At 38.4% G+C, this 23,928-nt stretch overlaps 1 protein-coding gene across 1 annotated transcript in view; it reads left to right on the top strand.

Moving 5' to 3' along the window:
* Window positions 1–1,520: 1,520 nt before the first annotated feature.
* The window catches only part of DTWD2 (DTW domain containing 2), a 97,364-nt gene continuing 74,956 nt past the window's right edge, over window positions 1,521–23,928 (top strand). Inside the window, exon 1 of the mRNA XM_067731505.1 lies at window positions 1,521–1,829. Within this exon, the coding sequence (XP_067587606.1) occupies window positions 1,612–1,829 (218 nt within the window). The 5' untranslated portion in view covers window positions 1,521–1,611. The remainder of the gene's footprint in view (window positions 1,830–23,928) is intronic.

The following is a 23,928-nucleotide window of genomic DNA, read 5'->3' as shown; positions in this document are numbered from 1 at the left end:
TTTTGCAGAACGCGGAGTGGCCTCTCCCGTTGCGGAGCACAGGCTCCGGACGCGCAGGCTCAGCGGCCATGGCTCACGGGCCTAGCCGCTCCGCGGCATGTGGGATCTTCCCGGACCTGGGCACGAACCCGTGTCCCCCGCATCGGCAAGCGTACTCTCAACCACTGCGCCACCAGGGAAGACCTACAGGCTTGATTTTAAGATGATTAAAAACTTAATAGTGAGATAAACACTTTATTTTAAGAAATACAATACTGCTCTATTACTGTTAGTGATAAATCTACTTTGTTTATTTGAACTTTCATAGCTCTAGAATCAAGATAATTATGATTGCAAAACTTAGCTCATATGACTGGTAAAAACTTAATATTTTTGTTTAAAACGATGAATGTTGGTAGAAGTAACAAAGTATTAAATGAAAACAATCAGCACCGATATAGGGCAAGAAGTAGTGCCGACTTCTTGTCGGCACTTTCATTCTGACGTAAAGTTCATTCTGGCTTTTAAAAAACTGCGGGCTATATTGCTGTTTTCCAGAGCTGTAAAAAGTTGGGCAAGGTAGTTATCTTTCTGTGGCTTACTTCTCCCCTCATACATGAAATCTCAGCTCTCTTACTTTGATCTTAGTGGCCTCGGACAATTTAAAAACCGCATTTCAACAAATGTTTATTGTCTAGCGTAAAACAGTATGCTTGATGACGAGTAGAAATACCAAGTACAAGACACAGGACACAGGTCCCTGCCCTTCTAGAGCAAGAAAGTCGCTGAAACAGACCAGCCGTGAATTCAACTTTCAATCGGTACAACCTCTCCTTTGTAGGCCTGAAACAAGTACACAAGCTGATCAAGTACATCAGATGCTGAGACTGCTGTGTGCACTCACCCAGCTAATTCTTTTTTAAATTTTTATTAAAAAAAATTTTACATTAATTAACTAATTAATTTTTGGCTGCATTGGGTCTTTGTTACTGCGCGCGGTCACGGAGCTAATTCTTAAACTGCCATCCTAAGGGGGAAAACGCAGAATTCCATTATATTTTCACTTTTTTTTTTTTTTTTTTTGCCGTCCGCGGGCCTTTCACTGTTGTGGCCTCTCCCGTTGCGGAGCACAGGCTCCGGATGCGCAGGCTCAGCGGCCATGGCTCACGGGCCCAGCCGCTCCGCGGCATGTGGGATCTTCCCGGATCGGGGCACGAACCCGTGTCCCCTGCATCGGCAGGCGGACTCTCAACCACTGCGCCACCACGGAAGCCCATATTTTCACTTTTAAAGGGGTGAAAACAAGGAAAGTACATTCAAGTTTGCCACCTCAGGTGTTTTCAGAGGAGATTCCTTTACTTCTCCCCGAGACGCTTTCCTAACCTCACCTGCTCCCCAGGACAATCCACACTTCCCTTCCGGGTTCTAGGTGAACTAGCCCACAGGGCACAGACCAATGGGTTCATTCCTTGTCCGCTGCAGGGCGGGGTCTCCAGCCTGGGCTTCGGAGACCCGCCCCCCGTACGTGGCGTGCGTGCGTGGCGCCGGGCGGCGGAGGCTGGTTTCTCCAGCTTGTGGCGGCCCCTGGCGGCAGCGGGGCTTCAATGTGACGGTCGGACCTGAGCGCCTGCCATGGAGCTGCAGAAAGAGGCGCGAACACCCAGGGACCCCGTCGCGCGGCTACCCGGGGCCTCTAGGTCTCAGAAGCCGGACGAGGAGGAGCGGCGGGAGGGCGGCTCAGCCCCGGCGGCGACTGCCTTGGACGCGGAGGCGGACGGGGCTAGTGCGGACGGCCTGTGGGAACTGCCAGTGGAGCCGGCTGAGCGGAGGCCCGAGTGCAGCCGCTGCAGGTGACCGCCGGGCGGGGGCGGGGACTGAGGCCGGCGGCCGACTTGGAGGGGGATGTGTATCGCGGTGGCTGCCGCGCCCTCTGCCGGGGAGGCGGCAGCTGCGGTTCCAGGCCGGGGGAGCGCTGGTTCTGGCCTCTCCGCGCTTGGGGCGGCAGGGTCCACTGGTTGACCTTGGAATCACTGTGAAATACCTGTCACAGCTCTTTCGTAAGAAGCCATTTCTCCAGGTTCAGGATTATTTAGCCTTACTTCTTCCTGCAAGACACTGAGCGGGTCATGGGATTAGCAGACAGAAGTTCCGCTGTCAAGAAGCTTGAGTGTCTGGTAGGGGAAGTAAGGCGTAATGACAGTAATATTTGTAAAAACACGTTTATGCTTATGTGACATAGTCATCTCACAGTAAAAAAAAAGAAAAAATGGATCAGAGGAGACAATCAAGGTGGCTATTCCAGTAGTTGACATTGTATTCAGAATTATGAATTCACTTAGAAATATTTATTGAGCACCTACTGTGTGGCAGGCACTGTTCTAGGTTCCTAGAAACCTAGGCATGGATAAAACATACGTTATCTCTGCGCTCACTGGGTCACTTATAGTCTAATGGGGAGACAATTTATTAAACTAGCAACACCAACAATTAACATTATTTGACCGTTTGAATTATGCTGGTGTACTTTCAGGATTGTGAGGATTGCTTTTCCTGCTTGTTTGAATCTCATGCTATACAGATATACTATTATATTTACCTCCTGGGTGTTCAGGATCATCTCTCTTGGTTACTACCTCTCTGTTGTCCTTCACACTTTTAACAATTAGGTAGTGTCTCTACTTCCTCACCTGGGAATCACTCTGTAATTTGTCCTCAGATCCTAGGTGCTCTGAAATGGCTCTCACTAAAGTCACCATTAACCTTAATGAGGTGAAATCTAATGGATCCTTTTCTGTTCACTTTTTACTGGACCTCTTGGCAGAATTCTGCAGTTGAAATACTCACTCCTTGAAACACTGTCTCTTTGGTTTCGCTTTGATTTATCTGACTTCTGTATCCTAGTCTTCTTTGCCTGTTCTATTAAAACTCTAAATGTTGGGCTACCTCAAGGTCTTGGTTCTAGGTTCTCTTCTAACCCCATACACTTCTCACAGGTGATCTTACTAGTTTTCATGGCTAAGTTATCACCTCTACTCCAGTCTCTCTAGCTCAGACCTTTCTCCTGAGCACCAGATGTACGCATTCATTTAATCATTGAGTACTGAGTGCTTTGCTAATTACTGGTAATACGGTGGAGCCTTTGTCCACATAGAGTGTTCAGTTTGTTATTGGATACAGATGATAAACCAGTAAACAAGCAACTAAATATGTAATTACAGATTGGAAAAAAAAGAACAGCAATGAAAGAAGTGGGATTCTGCCATAGAAAATAGCAGGATGGTGTCAGGAAAGATTTGTGAAGAAATAGCCTTTATATTGAGACTTGAAAGATAAGAAGGATTCAGCCAAGAGAGAAGTGTTCCAAGAAGGGGAACAGAAGAACCGGCTGGTTGATTGTCTTTAGCATTTGCATACTTGGAGTCTCTTACCAGGGCCATTTTGACCTTTTCCCAGAGCTGAATTCTAAGACCTCAGAGGAAGGATCTTGAGTGTAAGGATCTTTTTATATTTTCTGAATGTACTATGTGCAGTAGATACTCAGTAGACCTTTGACGAGGGTGAATAATTTGTGTCTAAAAGAGACTGTGTGTTGGAACAGACGGGGTGTGTGAATACAATTTATTTAAATAAGTTGTCTAAAGCTGTTAGGAGATAGCACTTAAGAATGCTTCGGGGCTTCCCTGGTGGCGCAGTGGTTGAGAATCTGCCTGCCAATGCAGGGGACACCGGTTCAAGCCCCGGTCCAGGAAGATCCCACATGCTGCGGAGCAACTAAGCCGTGCCCGACAACTACTGAGCCTGCGCTCTAGTGCCCGCGAGCCACAGCTACTGAAGCCCATGCGCCTAGAGCCCGTGCTCCGCAACAAGAGAAGCCACCGCAATGAGAAGCCCGTGTACTGCAACGAAGAGTAGCCCCCGCTCGCGCAACTAGAGAAAGCCTGTGCACAGCAGCGAAGACTCACACAGCCCCCCAAGGAAAAAAAAAATGCTTCGAAGGGCTCTCACTAGGAGGTGGAAAGAAAAGTATTTCAAATACAAATCCAGAGCTAAATTATGCTAGCTTTATCATGTAGTTTTTAGTCTACTCAGAACTGCTAGTTATAATAGTTTAAAAATTAGTCTTCTATGGCTAGCAAAGATTTATAATTTTTCTTATCTCCTCCTCTCTGCCCCATTAATAGACTTTATTTTTTAGAGCACTTTTATTTTATTTTTTAAAAAATTTATTTATTTTATTTATTTATTTTTGGCTGCATTGGGTCTTTGTTGCTGTGCCCTACTTTCTCTAGTTGTGGTGTGCAGCCTTCTCATTGTGGTGTCTTCTCTTGTTGCGGAGCATGGGCTCTAGGCGCGCGGGTTTCAGTAGTTGTGGCTCGTGGGCTCTAGAGCGCAGGTTCAGTACTTGTGTCGCACGGGCTTAGTTGCTCCGCGGCATGTGGGATCTTCCCGGACCGGGGCTTGAACCCGTGTCCCCTGCATTGGCAGGCGGATTCTGAACCACTGTGCCACTAGGGAAGCCCTAGAGCACTTTTAGATTGACAGCAAAATTGAGAGGAAGGTACAGAGATTTCCCATATACTCTCTGCCCCTACACATACATAGCTTCCCAGTTATCAACATCCCCTACCAGAGTGGTACATTTGTTACAATTGATGGACTCCATTGACACATTATTATCACTTAAAGTCCATGGTTTACATTAGGGTTCACCCTTGGTGTTGTACATATTTTGAGTTTGGACAAATTTGTAATAACATATATCTACTATTATAGTATTGATAGCATACAGACTGTTTTCACTGCCCTAAAAGTCCTCTTGGCTCTGCCTTTTACTCCCTCTCTACCCTCTAACCTGATCTACTGTTTAAAAAGTAAAAATGACTTGCTGGATTTTAGCTTGTTTTCAGTTTCATTTAGTTAATCCTTCAGCATTATAATTCATTCTGACATTTCTGCACTTTGTTTTTTCTAGTGAAATTTTCTACCTTTTAAAGACTCTTTCCCTTGGCATGCTGTGCATTTTGTTTGTTTTAATTGGTTAGAGTGCAGTTCTAGAATTATGGAGAATATTTAGGTGTTATCAGTATAATATTTATAGCTCTTTATATTTTATTTTATTAGGCGGTTAGGGTTTTAATTAGTTCCCTGAGTGAACTTGTTTACACTTATGCTTATAATAGTTTTTAAAATTAAAATGCATTCTTAGATTTGAGTGATCAGTAAGTCACAATTATTTGGCCATTTATTTAAAACACTATTCATTTCTCTAAACACATTACTATAATTGTCACAGCCTAAGGAGTTCTAGAGATTGGTTTTGTTCAGGAAGTGCAAACTCAGTTTAACTTCTCAGCAGAATCTTGCTCGTTAGAAATACAACATATCTTAAACATTAATGAAATATTCTTTAAAAGATCCCAAACTAATTTGTTATTGCAAGATACAGATTTTATAAAAAGTGTGTCCCTGTTAGAAGGAACAGCATGTACAGGAGTACATTGTATAGAGTACAGTGTATTTGGAGAGCTTGGCAGAAAGGAAGGAGAGACGAGGCTGCAGAGATTAATGGTGGTTGCACTGGGAAGGGCCAAATAAACTGTGTTAGGGAGTTTGAGCCTAAAGCACTAGAACCCAACAAAACAGCCACTGAAGTATTTTTATATTTGAATGGAGGTTACAACTTGACTTCTATAGGTGGCTTTTATCACAATTTGTACTCTGTTTTATATATTAAGAAAAATGCAAACTGAATGGTGATACAATGGTAAAAGGCTTGACTGGGAAGAGTTAGGGCCTTATTCCAGTAAAATGCCAGACATCTTAATTTTTTTTTTATATCTTCTGTTTATATTCCTGCCTGAGGACAAGAGTTAGAAACCACTTGAAATTCATTGATCATAAGAATAATGGAATAATGTCTAAATACAGAGTATTTTTTAATTTGTCTGAGGGAGGAAGACAGCAGGGAGAACATGTACACCAACTGACACAGATAGGCCCTGAGACAGAAATTTTTCTCTCTCCAGTGCTTTCTTCTTACCAAAGTACAAAGTTGTAAGGATTATAATAAGCCACATCAATATATTTAGCACCCGTTTATTAAGCACTGGTCATCTGCAGGTTATTCACCAAGCCTAGGTGCTTTATGTATAATATTTTATTTATTTCTCATAACAGCATTCTAGAATTGATGATATCATTAGCTTTTAAATGATAAGAAGGTAGAGGTAACAATCAAGTAGCAGAGTTGGGTCTCCAGCTCCAGTCCACTTGGCTTCCAAGCTCTTGCAAATGCTTGGCTTTGCTCTACGCTCCACGCTTGCTGAAGAAGCCTTATGATTTTGTTTGCCGAGTGGATATAGTCACTAGTTGAAGTGCAGCCACTAAGGCTGCAGGAGTAGCTCTGATTTTCATACTTTTTAAGCTGAAGTATGTTTACTTCAAGCTTAGTAACAGGATTCCTGAGCTTTGGTATTCTTTAGCTCCTTTTTTTAAAAATAAAAATTAAGATATATTTGTTGTATAATTTGTATAAGTTTAAGGTGTACATCCTGTTGATTTGATACATTTATGTATTGCAGTATGGTTATCATTGGTAGTGGTTAGCTGTTGTCATCTAATTATCATTTCTTTTTTTGTGCTGAGAAGACTTAAGATGTAGCCTCTTAGCAACTTTGAAGTATATTAGACAGTATTGTTGACCATATCACAATGCTGTGCCTTAGATCTCCAGCATTTGTTCCCCTTCTAGTTCCAACTTTGTACCCTTTAACAACGTCTAGCTTCTTTATTCCATGTCTTAACCTTTTCCCTATTCTTTAGGCTTGGTTATTCTGGAGAAGAAGGTGCTGGGGATAAAATAATGAGAAAGCGAAGCAGGGAAGGTTGCAGGTGTTTAAGAAGAATACAGGAGCCACAAACTGGCAGCCCCACAGATGTTTTGTTTAAAACTATATTTTTACCAGTTTTAAATTACCAGTTGCTAATAGTTAAAAATGAAGGTGTTTTATATCAAAATCCAGATTTCTGTTTTCTGTGAGAATGGGAAGATCTAGCAGCTTGGGGGCCAACTGCCTGAGCAAAATAGTTGGCTGAGCGGAGTATTGGTTGTGCCTTTAGATTGGGTGTGATCTGTCCAGGTCATCATTGCTCCCAGTCATTTCTGCTTAATTCAACTATGGTTAACTGCCTGCCTCTCATAGGCATTTGCTTTTTGATCTGGGTCTCATGTACGTCATTGTGGCCTGGTCAGCCTGAGCAGGAGGATAAATCAGTCTGCAGGTTTTGTAGGTAGAAGTGAAAAATGGTAACTCCCAAAGCAATTAGTTTACAATAATTAAGATTGTTGAACTGGTATCAACACTTAGAATTAGAAAACCAACTGTTTTGGTAAATTTAAAATAAACTAGATTATTGATGGTAATTTTTAGGGTAAAAATTTTGATAGCGTGCAAATTTAATTCTTTGTGCATTAACTAAGTTAATTTGTTCTTTCTTGTTAATACAGAAAATATGTTTATTCTTTGAACTAGTTCGTTCCTAAGATATGTGGGAAGCTAACTGATTTACAAATTACTGTGCAAGCTAATCATATGTTCAAAGTTGAGCAAAGATGATATATCTCAAGAGGGAATTTTTTTCTTAATTAAGTCTCCAAAGAGGAGTGACCAATTTTAAGAAACCACTTTAGAGCTTTCCAAATGTTTGATTTATTTTCCCCAAGAAAAATAAGAACATTATTATTACCCTCTGAAAAATAGAAGTTTTCTTCAAAGAATATCAAAAGACATTAATTTTTTAAGTATGTTTACATTTGCCCCAAATTAATAATTCATAACTCTGTTAATGCTTATGTAGTGAGAGAATATATTCCTTAATAGTCTAGTCTAAAATTTGTCTTTTTCATTTATTTTTAAAATGTGTAATATATTTTATTTTTTTCTTCCAGTTTTATTGAGATATAATTGACATACAGCACTGTATAAGATGTACAATATAATGATTTGACTTACATGCACCATGAAATGATTAAGTTTATTGAACATCTATCATCTTATGTAGATAAAAAATAAAAGAAAAAGAAAAAAAAATTTTCCTTGTGATGAGAACTCTTAGGATTTACTTTATTTATTTATTTATTTATTTAGGCCACTCTGCGTGGCTTGTGGGATCTCAGTTCCCCGACTGGGGATTGAACCTGGGCCACGGCAGTGGAAGTGCTGGATCCTAACCACTAGACTACCAGGGAAGTCCCAAGATTTACTTGGTTAACAACTTTCATTTATAATGTACGACAGTGTTAATTATATTATGTTGTACATTATATCCCTGATACTTATTTATCTTACAACTAGAAGTTTGTACCTTTTGACCACCTTCATCCAATTCTCCCGCTCTCACCACTCCTCACCTTTTTCTTTAAGTTTGTTTCTTGAAGTATAATTGACCTTCAGCACTATGTTAGTTCTTGGTGTACAACATAATGATTCGATACTTCTATACATTAGAAAATGATCACCACGATAAGTCTAGTTACCATTGTCACTATACAAAGATATTACATAATTATCGACTGTATTCCTCACACTGTACATTTCATACAGGTAACATTTATTTTGTAACTGGAAGTGTGTACATCTTGTATTTCCCTCACCTTTTTCACTTATCCTCTCACCCACCTCCCCTCTGGCAACAACCTGTTTGTTCTCTGTATCTAAATAAATTTGGCATTATTTTAAAAGACTTCACAGGTTACAAAGTGCTTTCTTACATGTATGTTTTTATTTACTATATAAGATAACTTTGTGATTTAAATAGTTATTCTCTTTTATATATTCTTAAGGTCAGGGGAGTAGCAGAGGCAGAGCTGCTTTAACTTTCATATTTTCATTACTGCATCACGTAATAATGAATTATACTAAAATGAACAGTATGACTTTCTTTGTTTTCCTATTGCATATAATATATACTTCCAGTGAGGTGTTCCTTTGCCTTCTTCTAATCCATAGATTCTTTTCCTTTTCCTTTGTCCATGGCTAGTTTTAATTATTTTGGGATGGGCAATTTTAATTATTGCCTTTTTTATGGTCCACCTTTTACCTCCTGAATCCTTTACCTGCCTATAGTCAGCTCTCATTTCTTTTGGTGGCTCTTCACATTTCAGTTAGAAAGGCAAATTTGAAGGTATTATTGATTGATAGGATTTTTTTTTTTTTTTTCTCTGCTGAGTTTTTAGTTTGCTTGTTTCTTGTTTTTTGTCTACTGGAAGCCTAGTGGAAAAGTTGTGGGGAAAAAGGGAGCAGTGAAGTGAAGTAAGTAGAAGTGTTCCAGGATTAATCAAGGAAAAAAACAGAAAGGTATGGAATGATTCTACTGACCTTGCAAAGAGTTAGAGAGATTGACCTGATAGAAATGTGTCTGATCTCACAGGTGTGACCCCTAGGAATAAATAAAAATAAGAATTAAAAAAAGAAAAGAAAACTGAACAGACATACCAGTGACTGCACACTACAAGAGGAGGGAGTCTGCAGGTTAAGTCCAGGCAAGTTTCCAAAGAACAGCATCCAGAAGAATTAAATAGAATCCAGAGTTTCTACACTACATTGTCTAAAACGTCTAGTTTTTAACCAAAGCTTACTAGACATGCAAAGAAACAGGAAAGTGTGACTCACATACAGGGAAAACAACAGCAAATAGAAACTGTCTTTGAGTGGATCCAGATTTTGGATATAGTAGAAAAATACTTCAAAGCAACGCTTATAATAGGTTCAAAGAATTAAAGGAAAAAAAATGTAATGACCGTGACTCAACAGAGACTCAATAGAGAGTTCAAAATTATTTTTAAAAGTCTATGCAAAACGTCATTGTAGGTTCATCATTTGTAACAAATGTACCACTCTGATGGGAGATATTGATAATGGAGAGGCTATGCATGTCTTTGGGCAGGGGTATATAGAAAATCTCTGTAGCTTCCCGTCAATTTTGCTGTGAATCTAAAACAGCTGTAAAAAAAAAATCTTAAAAAAAAGAGATGTGTATGATCTACTTGTTTATGTAAATCTGTTATTTGGCAGGTCAATTAAAAAAATCAGGTTAGTATGTATATAACATATTTATCATTTGAACCATTTATAAGCGTACAATTCAGTGACATTAAATACATTCATAATGTTGTGTAACTATCACTACTATCTATACCCAGAAAATTTTCATCATCCCCAGTATAAACTCTGTACCCATTAAATAATATCTTCTCATCCCCTCCTCCCCCCAGCCCCTGGTAATCTCTATTCTCCTTTCTGTTTCTATGAATTTACCTGTTCTAGATACTTTGTATAATCACACAATATTTGTTCTCTGTCTGACATTTCACTAAGAATAATGCTTTCAAGGTCCATCCATGTTATAGCATATATCAAAATTTCATTTTTATGGCTGAATTGTATGTATATGCCATCTTAATTTATCTGTTATCCATTCTTTTGTTGATGGACACTTGGTTTGTTTCCACTTTTTGGGTATTGTGAATAGTGTTGCCATGAACGTTGGTATACAAATATTTATTCTAGTTCCTGCTTTTAATTCTTTTGGATATATACCTAGGAGTGGAATTGCTGGGTCATATGGTAGTTCTGTGTTTAACTTTTTGAGGAATTGCCAAACTGTTTTCCATAGCAGCTGCAACCATTTTACATTCCCCTCAGCAATGCACAGGAGTTCCAGTTTCCACAAAATTGAAGGTACACAGTTATCTGAGTAGTTAACAAAGCATATATATCACCCTTAATGTACTTGAAATTGAATCTTTAATACAAACCCTCAAAGAAAGAAATCACTGAAAAAATGCAGCAATTATCATAAGTAAGGATCTTGCTGTGCTACGCGGCTACTTCCCACTAGCTATGTATTTTACGTTTGGTAGTGTATATATGTCCATGCCACTCTCTCACTTTGTCACAGCTTACCCTTCCCCCTCCCCATATCCTCAAGTCCATGCTCTAGTAGGTCTGTGACTTTATTCCCGTCTTACCCCTTTTTTTTCCCTTAGATTCCATTTATATGTGTTAGCATACGGTATTTGTTTTTCTCTTTCTGACTTACTTCACTCTGTATGACAGACTCTAGGTCCATCCACCTCACTTGTAGCGCTCATACATGGCCTTCCTCCTTACTTATGGTCATTCTGTTCAGGTGCCCATCATGACAGCATCAGTGTAGCTGTTTACTGAGGTCGGTTGATGCAAACTGGCTGAGTCATTCTGCCTACTTGGTTGAATAGTGCCTCTTCTGTGACAGATACTCTCTGGCATTTACAGGAGATAAAAAGATTTTCAAATATTTTTCTATATATCCATCCACATTGCCTCGACCACAGAACCCTTTCTGCTATCTTAATATTTCTTTCATGCCCCTGATAAATCTAGCATGGCAGCTAAAATTGAACCTACTAATTGAGTTTTTGGTATTGTCATCTCCACTTGGATATACACAGCTCAGACTGATGAGTTAAATATGATGGGCACTGCCAGTAATACATCTCTCTGATCCTCAGGGTAAGTGCACTAACTTTTTCCTTCCATCTCTGACTATAATAATGTTTTTACTATAATAACCTGGGTGACAGCTCCATTTTTCCTTCTCAAGATTGCTTTGGCTATTCGGGGTCTTTTGTGTTTCCATACAAATTGTGAAATTTTTTGTTTTAGTTCTGTGAAAAATGCCAGTGGTAGTTTGATAGGGATTACATTGAATTTGTAGATTGCTTTGGGTAGTAGAGTCATTTTCACAATGTTGATTCTTCCAATCCAAGAACATGGTATATCTCTCCATCTATTTGTATCATCTTTAATTTCTTTCATCAATGTCTTATAATTTTCTGCATACAGGTCTTTTGTCTCCTTAGGTAGGTTTATTCCTAGATATTTTATTCTTTTTGTTGCAATGGTAAATGGGAGTGTTTTCTTAATTTCGCTTTCAGATTTTTCATCATTAGTGTATAAGAATGCCAGAGATTTCTGTGCATTAATTTTGTATCCTGCTACTTTACCAAATTCATTGATTAGCTCTAGTAGTTTTCTGGTAGCATCTTTAGGATTCTCTATGTATAGAATCATATCATCTGCAAACAGTGACAGCTTTACTTCTTCTTTTCTGATTTGGATTCCTTTTATTTCCTTTTCTTCTCTGATTGCTGTGGCTAAACTTCCAAAACTATGTTGAATAAGAGTGGTGAGAGTGGGCAGCCTTGTCTTGTTCCTGATCTTAGTGGAAATGCTTTCAGTTTTTCACCATTTAGGATGATGTTGGATGTGGGTTTGTCATATATGGCCTTTATTATGTTGAGGAAAGTTCCCTCTATGCCCACTTTCTGCAGGTTTTTTTAATCATAAATGGGTGTTGAACTTTGTCAAAAGCTTTCTCTGCATCTATTGAGATGATCATATGGTTTTTCTCCTTCAATTTGTTAATATGGTGTATCACGTTGATTGATTTGCATATATTGAAGAATCCTTGCATTCCTGGAATAAACCCCGCTTGATCATGGTGTATGATCCATGGTGTATGATCCTTTTAATGTGCTGTTGGATTCTGTTTGCTAGTATTTTGTTGAGGATTTTTGCATCTATGTTCATCAGTGATATTGGCCTGTAGTTTTCTTTCTTTGTGACATCTTTGTCTGGTTCTGGTATCAGTGTAATGGTGGCCTCGTAGAATGAGTTTGGGAGTGTTCCTCCCTCTGCTATATTTTGGAAGAGTTTGAGAAGGATAGGTGTTAGCTCTGCTCTAAATGTTTGATAGAATTCGCCTGTGAAGCCATCTGGTCCTGGGCTTTTGTTTGTTGGAAGATTTTTCATTACAGTTTCAATTTCAGTGCTTGTGATTGGTCTGTTCATATTTTCTATTTCTTCCTGGTTCAGTCTCGGCAGGTTGTGCCTTTCTAAGAATTTGTCGATTTCTTCCAGGTTGTCCATTTTATTGGCATAGAGTTGCTTGTAGTAATCTCTCACGATCCTTTGTATTTCTGCAGTATTAGTTGTTACTTCTCCTTTTTCATTTCTAATTCTATTGATTTGAGTCTTCTCCCTTTTTTTCTTGATGAGTCTGTCTAATGGTTTATCAATTTTGTTTATCTTCTCAAAGAAGCAGCTTTTAGTTTTATTGATCTTTGCTGCCGTTTCCTTCCTTTCTTTTTCATTTATTTCTGATCTGATCTTTATGATTTCTTTCCTTATGCTAACTTTGGGGTGTTTTTGTTCTTCTTTCTCTAATTGCTTTAGGTGCAAGGTTAGGTTGTTTATTTGAGATGTTTACTGTTTCTTAAGGTAGGATTGTATTGCTATAAACTTCCCTCTTAGAACTGCTTTTGCTGCATCTCATAGCTTTTGGGTCATGGTGTCTCCATTGCCATTTGTTTCTAGGTATTTTTTGATTTCCTTTTTGATTTCTTCAGTGATCACTTCGTTATTAAGTAGTGTATTGTTTAGCCTCCATGTGTTTGTATTTTTTACAGGTCTTTTCCTGTAATTGATATCTAGTCTCATAGCGTTGTGGTCTGAAAAGATACTTGATATGATTTCAATTTTCTTAAATTTACCAAGACTAGATTTGTGACCCAAGATATGATCTATCCTGGAGAATGTTCCATGAGCACTTGAGAAAAATGTGTATTCTTTTGTTTTTGGATAGAATGTTCTATAAATATCAATTAAGTCCATCTTGTTTAATGTATCATTTAAAGCTTGTGTTTCCTTATTTTCATTTTGGATGATCTGTCCATTGGTGAAAGTGGGGTGGTAAAGTCCCCTATTATGAATGTGTTACTGTCGATTTCCCCTTTTATGGCTGTTAGTATTTGCCTTATGTATTGAGGTGCTCCTATGTTGGGTGCATAAATATTTACAATTGTTATATCTTCTTCTTGGATCGATCCTTGATCATTATGTAGTGTCCTTCTTTGTCTCTTTTAATAGTCCTTATTTTAAAGTCTATTTTGTCTGATATGAGAATTGCTACTCCAGCTTTCTTTTGGTTTCCATTTGCATGGAATATCTTTTTCCATCCCCTTACTTTCAGTCTGTATGTGTCTCTAGGTCTGAAGTGGGTCTCTTGTAGACAGCATATATATGGGTCTTGTTTTTGTATCCATTAAGCCAGTCTGTGTCTTTTGGTGGGAGCATTTAATCCATTTACACTTAAGGTAATTATCGATATGTATGTTCCTATTCCCATTTTCTTAATTGTGTTGGGTTTGTTATTGTAGGTCTTTTCCTCCTCTTGTGTTTCTTGCCTACGGAAGTTCCTTTAGAATTTGTTGTAAAGCTGGTTTGGTGGTGCTGAACTCTCTCAGCTTTTGCTTGTCTGTAAAGGTTTTAATTTCTCCATCAAGTCTGAATGAGATCCTTGCTGTGTAGAGTAATCTTGGTTGTAGGTTTTTCTCCTTCATCACTTTAAACATGTCCTGCCACTGGGGACAGATACCAAAAACAACAGGAACTACGAACCTGCAGCCTGCGAAAAGGAGACCCCAAACACAGTAAGATAAGCAAAATGAAATGCCTCCCTTCTGGCTTGCAGAGTTTCTGCTGAAAGATCAGCTGTTAACCTTATGGGGATTCCCTTGTGTGTTATTTGTTGTCTTTCCCTCGCTGCTTTTAATATGTTTTCTTTGTATTTAAGTTTTGATAGTTTGATTAATATGTGTCTTGGCATGTTTCTCCTTGGATTTATCCTGTATGGGACTCTCTGTGCTTCCTGGACTTGATTAACTATTTCCTTTCCCATATTAGGGAAGTTTTCAACTATAATCTCTTCAAATATTTTCTCAGTCCCTTTCTTTTTCTCTTCTTCTTCTGGAACCCTTATAATTCGAATGTTGGTGTGTTTAATGCTGTCCCAGAGGTCTCTGAGAGTGTCCTCAGTTCTTTTCATTTGTTTGTCTTTATTCTGCTCTGTGATAGTTATTTCCACTATTTTATCTTCCAGGTCACTTATCAGTTCTTCTGCCTCAGTTATTCTGCTATTAATCCCTTCTAGAGTATTTTTAATTTCATTTATTGTGTTGTTCATCATTGCTTGTTTCCTCTTTAGTTCTTCTATGTCCTTGTTAAATGGTTCTTGCATTTTCTCTATTCTATTTCCAAGATTTTGGATCATCTTTACTATCATTATTCTGAATTTTTTTTCAGGTAGACTGCCTATTTCCTCTTCATTTGTTAGGTCTGGTGGGTTTTTACCTTGCTCCTTCATCTGCTGTGTGTTTTTCTGTCTTTTCATTTTGCTTATCTTACTGTGTTTGGGGTCTCCTTTTCGCAGGCTGCAGGTTCGTAGTTCCCGTTTTCTTTGGTGTCTGTCCCCAGGGGCTAAGGTTGGTTCAGTGGGTTGTGTAGGTTTCCTGGTGGAGGGGACTAGTGCCTGTGTTCTGGTGGATGAGGCTGGATCTTGTCTTTCTGGTGGGCAGGTCCACGTCTGGTGGTGTGTTTTGGGGTGTCTGTGGCCTTTTTATGGTTTTAGGCAGCCTCTCTGCTAACGGGTGGGGTTGTGTTCCTGTCTTGCTAGTTGTTTGGCATAGGGTGTGCAGGACTGTAGCTTGCTCATCGTTGAGTGAAGCTGGTTGTTGGTGTTGAGACGGAGATCTCTGGGAGATTTTCACCGTTTGATATTACGTGGAGCTGGGAGGTCTCTTGTGGACCAGTGTCCTGAAGCTGGCTGTCCCACCTCATTGGCACAACTCTGACGCCTGGCTGGAGCACCAAGAGACTGTCCTCCACACAGCTCAGGATAAAAGGGAGAATAAATAGAAGGAAAGAAAGGAAGGAAGGGAGGGAGGGAGGGAGGGAGGGAGGGAGATAAAAAAATAAAGTAAGATAAAATAAAATAAAGTTATTAAAATAAAAAATAATTATTAAGAAAAAAAATTTTGAAGAGTGAACAAAACAAAACAACACAAACAAACAAAACGGATGGACAGAACCCTAGGACAAATGGTGAAAGCAAAGCTATACAGACAAGATCTCACACAGAAGCATAACCATACACACACACACAAAGAGGAAAAGGGGAAAATATAATCTGTCTTGCTCCCAAAGTCCTCCTCCTCAATTTGGGATGATTCGTTGTCTATTCATGTATTCCACAGATGCAGGGTACATCAAGTTGATTGTGGAGCTTTAATCCGCTGCTTTTGAGGCTTCTGGGAGAAATTTCCCTTTCTCTTCTTTGTTCTCACAGCTCCCAGGGTTCAGCTTTGAATCTGGCCCCGCCTCTACGTGTAGGTCACCAGAGGGCGTCTGTTCTTCGCTCAGACAGAACGGGGTTAAAGGAGCCGCTGATTCAGGGGCTCTGGCTCACTCAGGCCGGGGGGAGGGAGGGGTACGGATGCAGGGCGAGCCTGTGGCAGCAGAGGCCAGCGTGATGTTGCAGCAGCCTGAGGTGCACCGTGTGTTCTCCCGGGGAAGTTGTCCCTGGATCCCGGGACCCTGGCAGTGGCGGGAGGCACAGGCTCCCAGGAGGGGAGATGTGGACAGTGACCTGTGCTTGCACACAGGCTTCTTGGTGGCTGCAGCAGCACCCTTAGCGTCTCATGCCCGTCTCTGGGGTCCGCGCTGATAGCCGCGGCTCGTGCCCATCTCTGGAGCTCCTTTAAGCAGGGCTCTTAATACCCTCTCCTCACGCACCAGGAAACAAAGAGGCAAGAAAAGGTCTCGTCTCTTCGGCAGCTCCAGACTTTTCCCCAGACTCCCTCCCGGCTAGCCGTGGCGCACTAACCCCTTCAGGCTGAGTTCACGCCGCCAACCCTAGTCCTCTCCCTGGGATCTAAACTCCAGAGCCTAAGCCTCAGCTCCCAGCCCCCGCCCGTCCTGGCAGGTGAGTAGACAAGTCTCTTGGGCTGGTGAGTGCCGGTCGGCACCGATCCTCTGTGCGGGAATCTCTCAGCTTTGCCCTCTGCACCCCTCTTGCTGTGTTCTCCTCCGTGGCTTTGAAGCTTCCCCCCTCCACCACCCGCAATCTTTGCCCGCGAAGGGGCTTCTAGTGTGTGGAAACCTTTCTTCCTTCACACCTCCCTCCCACTAGTGCAGGTCCTGTCCCTATTCTTTTGTCTCTGTTTTTTCTTTTTTCTTTTGCCCTACCCAGGTACGTGGGGAGTTTCTTGCGTTTTGGGAAGTCTGGGGTCTTCTGCCAGCATTCAGTGGGTGTTCTGTAGGAGCAGTTCCATGTGTAGATGTATTTCTGATGTATCTGTGGGGAGGAAGATGATCTCTGCATCCTACTCTTCCACCATCTTCTCCTGAATCTAACTTTGGGTTTTGTTTGTTGTTCTTTTTCTACTTCCTTTAGATGTAAGGCTAGATTGATTTTTTGAGATTTTTCTTATTCCCTGAGGTAGGCTTGTATTGCTATAAACCTTCCTTTTAGAACTGTTTTTGCTATTTCCCATAGATTTTGAATTGTTGTGTTTTCCATTTTCATATGTCTCCAGATATTTTTTGCTTTTCTCTTTGATTTCTTCAGTGACACATTGGTAGCATATTAAGTTTCTATGTGTTTGTGTTTTCTGCAATTTTTTTTTTATTGTACTTGATTTTTAGTCTCATACCTTTGTGTTTAGAAAAGGTGCTTGATATGGTTTCAGTCATCTTAAATTTGTAGAGACTTGTTTTGTGGCCTAGCATGTGATTTATCCTGGAGAATGTTCCATATGCACTTGAAAAGAATGTGTATTCTCCTGCTTTTGGATGCAATGTTCTTTCTTTGACCTTTCTTTGACTTTGACTTTTTGCTTCTTCTTTGTCTCTTTCAGCCTGTTAGGTTTATTTATCATCAAATATTTTAATTTTAGTGCTAGGCCTTCTGGGACCTAGGGAAGCACTACAGAGTTATGTTAAGACTTTTTATTGACATTAAATGCTTATATGGAATCAACAAAATGTATTGATTAAGGGCATACACTTCGGAATTAGAACTGGGTTCTAGCCCCAGCTCTGTTTTCTCTTGAGAAAGTTATTTAACCTTTCATAGCCTTGGTTTCTTCATCTGTAAATTAGGGCAATAATACTACCTTCGTTTGACAGGTTTTGTAAGAATTAAATGAAGGTAAAGTGTTTAGCATAGTGCCTATAGCATATGCACATTTGCACAAAATTGTGCAGTTGTTAAATTCTTCCTCTTTCCCTTTCCTCCTTGTTCTCATCTCTTATCTTTTTCTCTTTCCTCCTCTTCCTTCCCCTCTTTTTCTCCCTCCTCCCTCATTCTTTTTCTCCTCCATGAATTATCATTATTATTATTTACAAAATTGGTTTATTTTGTAGTCATCTTCTTCCCTGTTTGGGTAGTTTTTCTAGATTCAGAGATTAAGGGCAAGTAAATAACTTTGCATGTGTTAATGTTGCAGGTCACCATAATTAAATTGCCTCATGATGGAGATTTTATAATCCTAGGGCTTTTAAAATACGCACTTTCCAGCTACAAATAAATATTCCATTGATGAAAAATACTTTTTAAGGGACATCAAAATCGGTGGCTTATTCATACCATTCTTGTGTTCTCTTATGTAGTAAAGTAAGCCTATCTTAAACCTTATATATTTTTGTCTCTTATATCAAAGAAAGTTCTCAATTCTCTTTTGCTCTTTTGAAGAAATGGACCTTTATATAAATTTAGGAGGAATATTTCCTTAATAAATCAGGTATTCCAAATCTGCATTTTAAAATATAGACAGCTTTTAGGCAAGGGAAAGGAGAAGAAAGAATAAAGAAAATGAAGATGTTTTCTAGTAACATGGTCCCTTCATTCTATGCTATTCTTTGTAAAATATCTCTACTGAGATATAGCTGGTCCTTGGAAAAATTTAACCTCTGACTCCTTGCTTGTCAGGATGGCCATTCATGCTGTCCCCTTTAGTTGACCAATGGCTAAGGAGCATAGAATTCTGCTGCACATGGATCTGGAGGCTTAATTTGATGAATCATATGGGTAGTCTTTATTCATTCAATCATTATTAATTCATTATCCAGTAAAGGCACAGCTTGGGTCATAGAAAAACAATTAAGAAATTGTTTCCTCTAGAATTCATAGTGAATTGAATGTGAGGGAAAACATGTCTATGTAATAAATATTTAAGACAAATTATGAAAGTATAAAATAAGAGTTTGTAGAGCAAAGAGTGATTTACTTAACTTGCTATTAAGAAAGATGTTTATTTTTTTATATTTGTTTTATTTTGATATAAGAAGACAAAGTAAATAATAGGATAACTGACTATAGATGATTACTTTATGACAAGATTCTCAGTTGACCTGTCACTTTGTCATTGCAGCTCTAGTAGGGGCTTTATATAGATGCTGTATATAGTCATCTCTCTGGACACAAGGCTTTTGTTTTCCAAGCATCTGGCTCCTCTGAAGGCTTCTTTTTTTTTTTTTTTTTTTTTTTTTTTGCAGTACAAGGGCCTCTCACTGTTGTGGCCTCTCCCGTTGCGGAGCACAGACTCTGGACGCGCAGGCTCAGCGGCCATGGCTTACGGGCCCAGCTGCTCCGCGGCACGTGGGATCTTCCCGGACTGGGGCACGAACCCATGTCCCCTGCATCGGCAGGCGGACTCTCAACCCCTGCGCCACCAGGGAAGCCCTGAAGGCTTCTTTAATATAATAACACTTACTAAAATTGTTCCTAGTTATAGATCTTATAGTAGGAACAAGCTTATCTCTAGGCCAGTGATCTCTAAATTATTTTGAATACATACCACAGTTGGTTAAAATATTTAGGATGTAGTTCTAATAGGTATACATATTTATCTATGATAATATACATTTATCATATATTAATGTATGACTTGCCTCTTAAACCATAAAAAAACATAGATAAAAAGGGAAGAGATAATGGTGAAATAAACTATTTAAAAATGTTTTGCTAATTGTGATGGGGTCCTAGTCTTATTATTTAGTATTTTTGAGACATAATATATACTTACAGTAAGGTTTATGATAGTAACTTACTGGTAGTAAGATGTGATTTCATAGTTCAAATAATCTTTATAATTTCTACTTTTTAAAGTTATCGTCATCTGATTAGATTTATTAACTCTAATGAAGAGTTTGAAGTAGCAGTAAGAAAGGAACAGCTGTGCCATATACTTATTTATTTGTGATTATGTAATTAGAATTTCTTCAGTATAGACTCTTTGTGGGTATATATAGTTTCTTTGTGGGTGCTGTTGTTAACACTTCATGTTATGAAACTCCTCCTTTTCTATTAGGATACTGCATATCCTGTCACATTACCATGTGATATACCATCTCACAGAGGGAGTGTTATTCTATGTACTAAATATTAGTTGTTTAATTATAAATAGAAGTGATAATATTGATACTATCTTTTTGCACCCCATTGGGATATTTTACTTAACTCACTTTGGACACCACTCTTCTAAGCGTGCCTAGGTCAATATGTCTCATTTAAAGGTATTTATTATCTTTAGAGAGTTACTTCCTCTCCTATAACAGTGATTTTTTTTCTAAGTCTGTTGTTCCTCTACTCCTGAAGGCATTTATAAAATAAAATAATGTAGTGATAAAAAACAGATTTAAGGGGTTATGAGAATATCATTTCTTTTACACTTGAAGCAATCATACATGGTTGAGATTGCTTCTCTTTATGAGATGAAATTTTATTATAATATTATATTAATAACGAAAAGCTGTTTCTTCTTTCATTGATTATATTGGATATAGTTTCAAAAATGTAAAACCTAGAGTTTATTTTACAGATTATTTAAGTTTCTTTAAAGTGACAGTAGAGGGCACTGTGGCATTTCGTTTTTCAAAGTCTGTTTTAAAATTAGAAAGTTGTTGCCATTTTTATGTGTAATGCAGTGTATCTATTCAACTGATCTATTGAAAAGTGATGAAACTCTTTGTTCTTTGCTTTTTCAGTCTATGGGACTAAAAATTTTTTGTTGAGTGTTGGAAAACTTGAGGTGCGTTATCTTTCTGGGCTCTACATTTGCTTTTGTTTAGTGGGTAAAAGAAATTCTTTTAAAGATAGTGATTCTTGTAAATCTATTCACTGATCTTTCTTTTTTTAAGATTTAATTTTATTTACTTTGGCTATGTTGGGTCTTTGTTGCTGCGTGTGGGCTTTCTCTAGTTGTGGCAAGTGGTGTCTACTCTTTGTTGCATTGTGTGGGTTTATCTTTGCAGTGGCTTCTCTTATTGTGGAGCACGGGCTCTAGACGCGTGGGCTTCAGCAGTTGCAGCACATGGGCTCAGTAGTTGTGGCATGTGGGCTCTAGAGCACAGGCTCAGTAGTTGTGGCGCATGGGCTTTGTTGCTCCGCGGCATGTGGGATCTTCCCCGACCAGGGATCAAACCCGTGTCTCCTGCATTGGCAGGCGGATTCTTATCTACTGCGCCACCAGGGAAGTCCCGTATTCACTAATCTTTAAAGTATGCCTTATTAGTACTATGAGAAAAATAGCTTTCAGTGAATATTATGTTAGAAATTAATTAAACTTTTAAATATTAATTAAACTTTTGGAAGATGTTTTTGTAGGTTTTAGCATCTCTAGTCATATGTCAGATATAATTTTATTTCCCTACAGGCTGTCAAAGATAGCATACCCAGAGTGACAGATTACCCCTGTTTTACAGCATTCACTTCAGAAGCCAGTCAGTCCTAGTCTGACAGGAAGCCTACGTATTTATTTCTACAACCTTATTGAGAAAAGAAGAAAAAGCTTATTTCATAAAATTTGTTCAGGGAAATTATTTGAAAATTCCATTTATATGTTAAGAATATAATGAACATTAATTGGTTGTATAGATTTTAAAGAAGATAAACCCCAGTGATAGAGAACAGTATTTACAATACATTTTCAATGTGTTGTAAGTGTTGAAGAGGGAAAAAAATCTCAGCTCTTACTTTGGTCATTCTGTTATAAGTTAGTTGAAAAATTACATTTTTATTACATTTGCCTGTGATTCAGTAGTTATTCACCAGAACTTTCTTGGTATCTTATTACTAGTTCTATGAAGAAGGAAATTGAAAACCTCTGACACAGTCAGGATCACATAGCAAGACAATGATATTGTCAGTGACATATCTTAATAGTTATTCCCTAAACCTATACCCAATTTACCTGTTGATATTTATTCAGATATTAAATTTTCTTCCTTAGATCTATATAAATTGTAAAAGTAGTTTGATTTTTATTTTAAGATGAATGTTCATTATTTATAAATAATGATAAATAATAAGGTTCGATGTGTAGTTATCTGATCTGTTTTTTTCCTATCATCCATAATAGTTCATAGGAAGCAAGGAACTTTTAAAAAATTTTTTTCTGGCACAGTGAAAACATACACATTCAATAAGGGCAGTAATCTTTCTCTCTTTTATTGTCCCAAGTGCTTAACGTCTGGTACATAGTTAAGATGTACAGTAAATGTTTGAATAAAATTTTGTTGGATTTATAAATTATTTAATCCATTATTGACTTGAAATATTTAAGCCTTCAAGGATTAAGTTTGAATGTAGGGAGATTTTTTTTTTCTTTGGAAAAATATTTTATTTTTATTTAAAAATTTTACTTACTTTTTTGTTCAATTTTTTTAAACTAAAAAATACAAAAACAGTTCATCCATTTCTCCCCCTTCCATCCCCTGCCTCTGGCAGCCACCAATCTTTTCTCTGTATCTATGAGCTTAGGTTTTTTTGTTTTGTTACGTTTTTTTTAAAGATTCCATATATAAAGAGAGATCATATGGTATTAATCTTTCTCTGTCTGACTTATTTCACTTAGCATAATGCCCTGGAGGTCCATCCATGTTGTCACAAATGGCAAGATTTCATTCTTTTTTTATGGCTGAATAATATTCCATTGTATATATATCACAATTTCTTTATCCATTCACCTACTGATGGACACTTTGTTTCCATATCTTGGCTATTATAAATAATTCTGCACTCAACATGGTAATGCAGATATCTTTTTGATTTAGTGTTTTCATTTTCTTTAGATAAATATCCAGAAGGGGAATTGCTGGATCATATAGCGGTTCTATTTTTATTTTTTTAAGGAATCTCCATACTGTTTTCCATAGTGGCTGTACCAATTTATATTTGCACCAACAGTGTAGGAGGGTTGCCTTATCTCCACACCTTCTCCAGCATTTATTGCTATTCTCCTTGACAGTAGCCATTCTAACAGATGTGAGGTGATATCTCATTGTGGTTTTGGTTTGCATTTCCCTGATGATTAATGATGTAGAGCATCTTTACATGTACCCGTTGGCCATCTGTATATCTTCTTTAGAAAAATGTCTGTTCAGATTTTATGCCCATTTTTCAATTGGATTGTTTTTTTTTTTTTACTCTTGAGTTGTATGAGTTCTTTATATCCCCTTATGAGATATATGATTTTCAAATATTTTCTCCCAGTGTGTCGGTTGTTGTTTCATTTTGTTGATAGTTTCTGTTTCTGTGCAGAAGCTTTTTAGTGTGATGTAGTCCCACTTGTTTATTTCTGCTTTTGCTTTTGCTTTTGGTGTCAGATTAAAAAAATCATTACCAAGACCTAAGTCAAGGAGCTTACTGCCTATATTTTCTTCTAGGAGTTTTATGGTTTCCAGCCTTACACTCAAGTCTTTAAACCATTTTGAATTGATTTTTGTGTATGGTATAAGATAGTAGTCCATTTTCATTCATCTGTATGTCCAACCTTCCTAACACCATTTAGAAGAGACTGTCCTTTCCCCATTGTATATTCTTGGCTCCTTTGTTGTTAATTAATTGACCATACATGCATGGGTATATTTCTAGGCTCTGTGTTCTGTCCTGTTGATCTATGTCTGTTTTTATGTCAGTATAATACTGTTTAAATACTAGGGCTTTGTTAGTATAGTTTGAAATCAAGGCGCACGATGCCTCTAGCTTTATTTGTCTTTCTCAAGATTG

The sequence above is a fragment of the Pseudorca crassidens genome, chromosome 3, assembly GCF_039906515.1.
Source record: "Pseudorca crassidens isolate mPseCra1 chromosome 3, mPseCra1.hap1, whole genome shotgun sequence".
NCBI lineage: Eukaryota > Metazoa > Chordata > Mammalia > Artiodactyla > Delphinidae > Pseudorca > Pseudorca crassidens.
The sequence above is the reverse complement of the archived record's forward strand: the minus strand, read 5'-3'. Positions and strand labels throughout refer to the sequence as shown.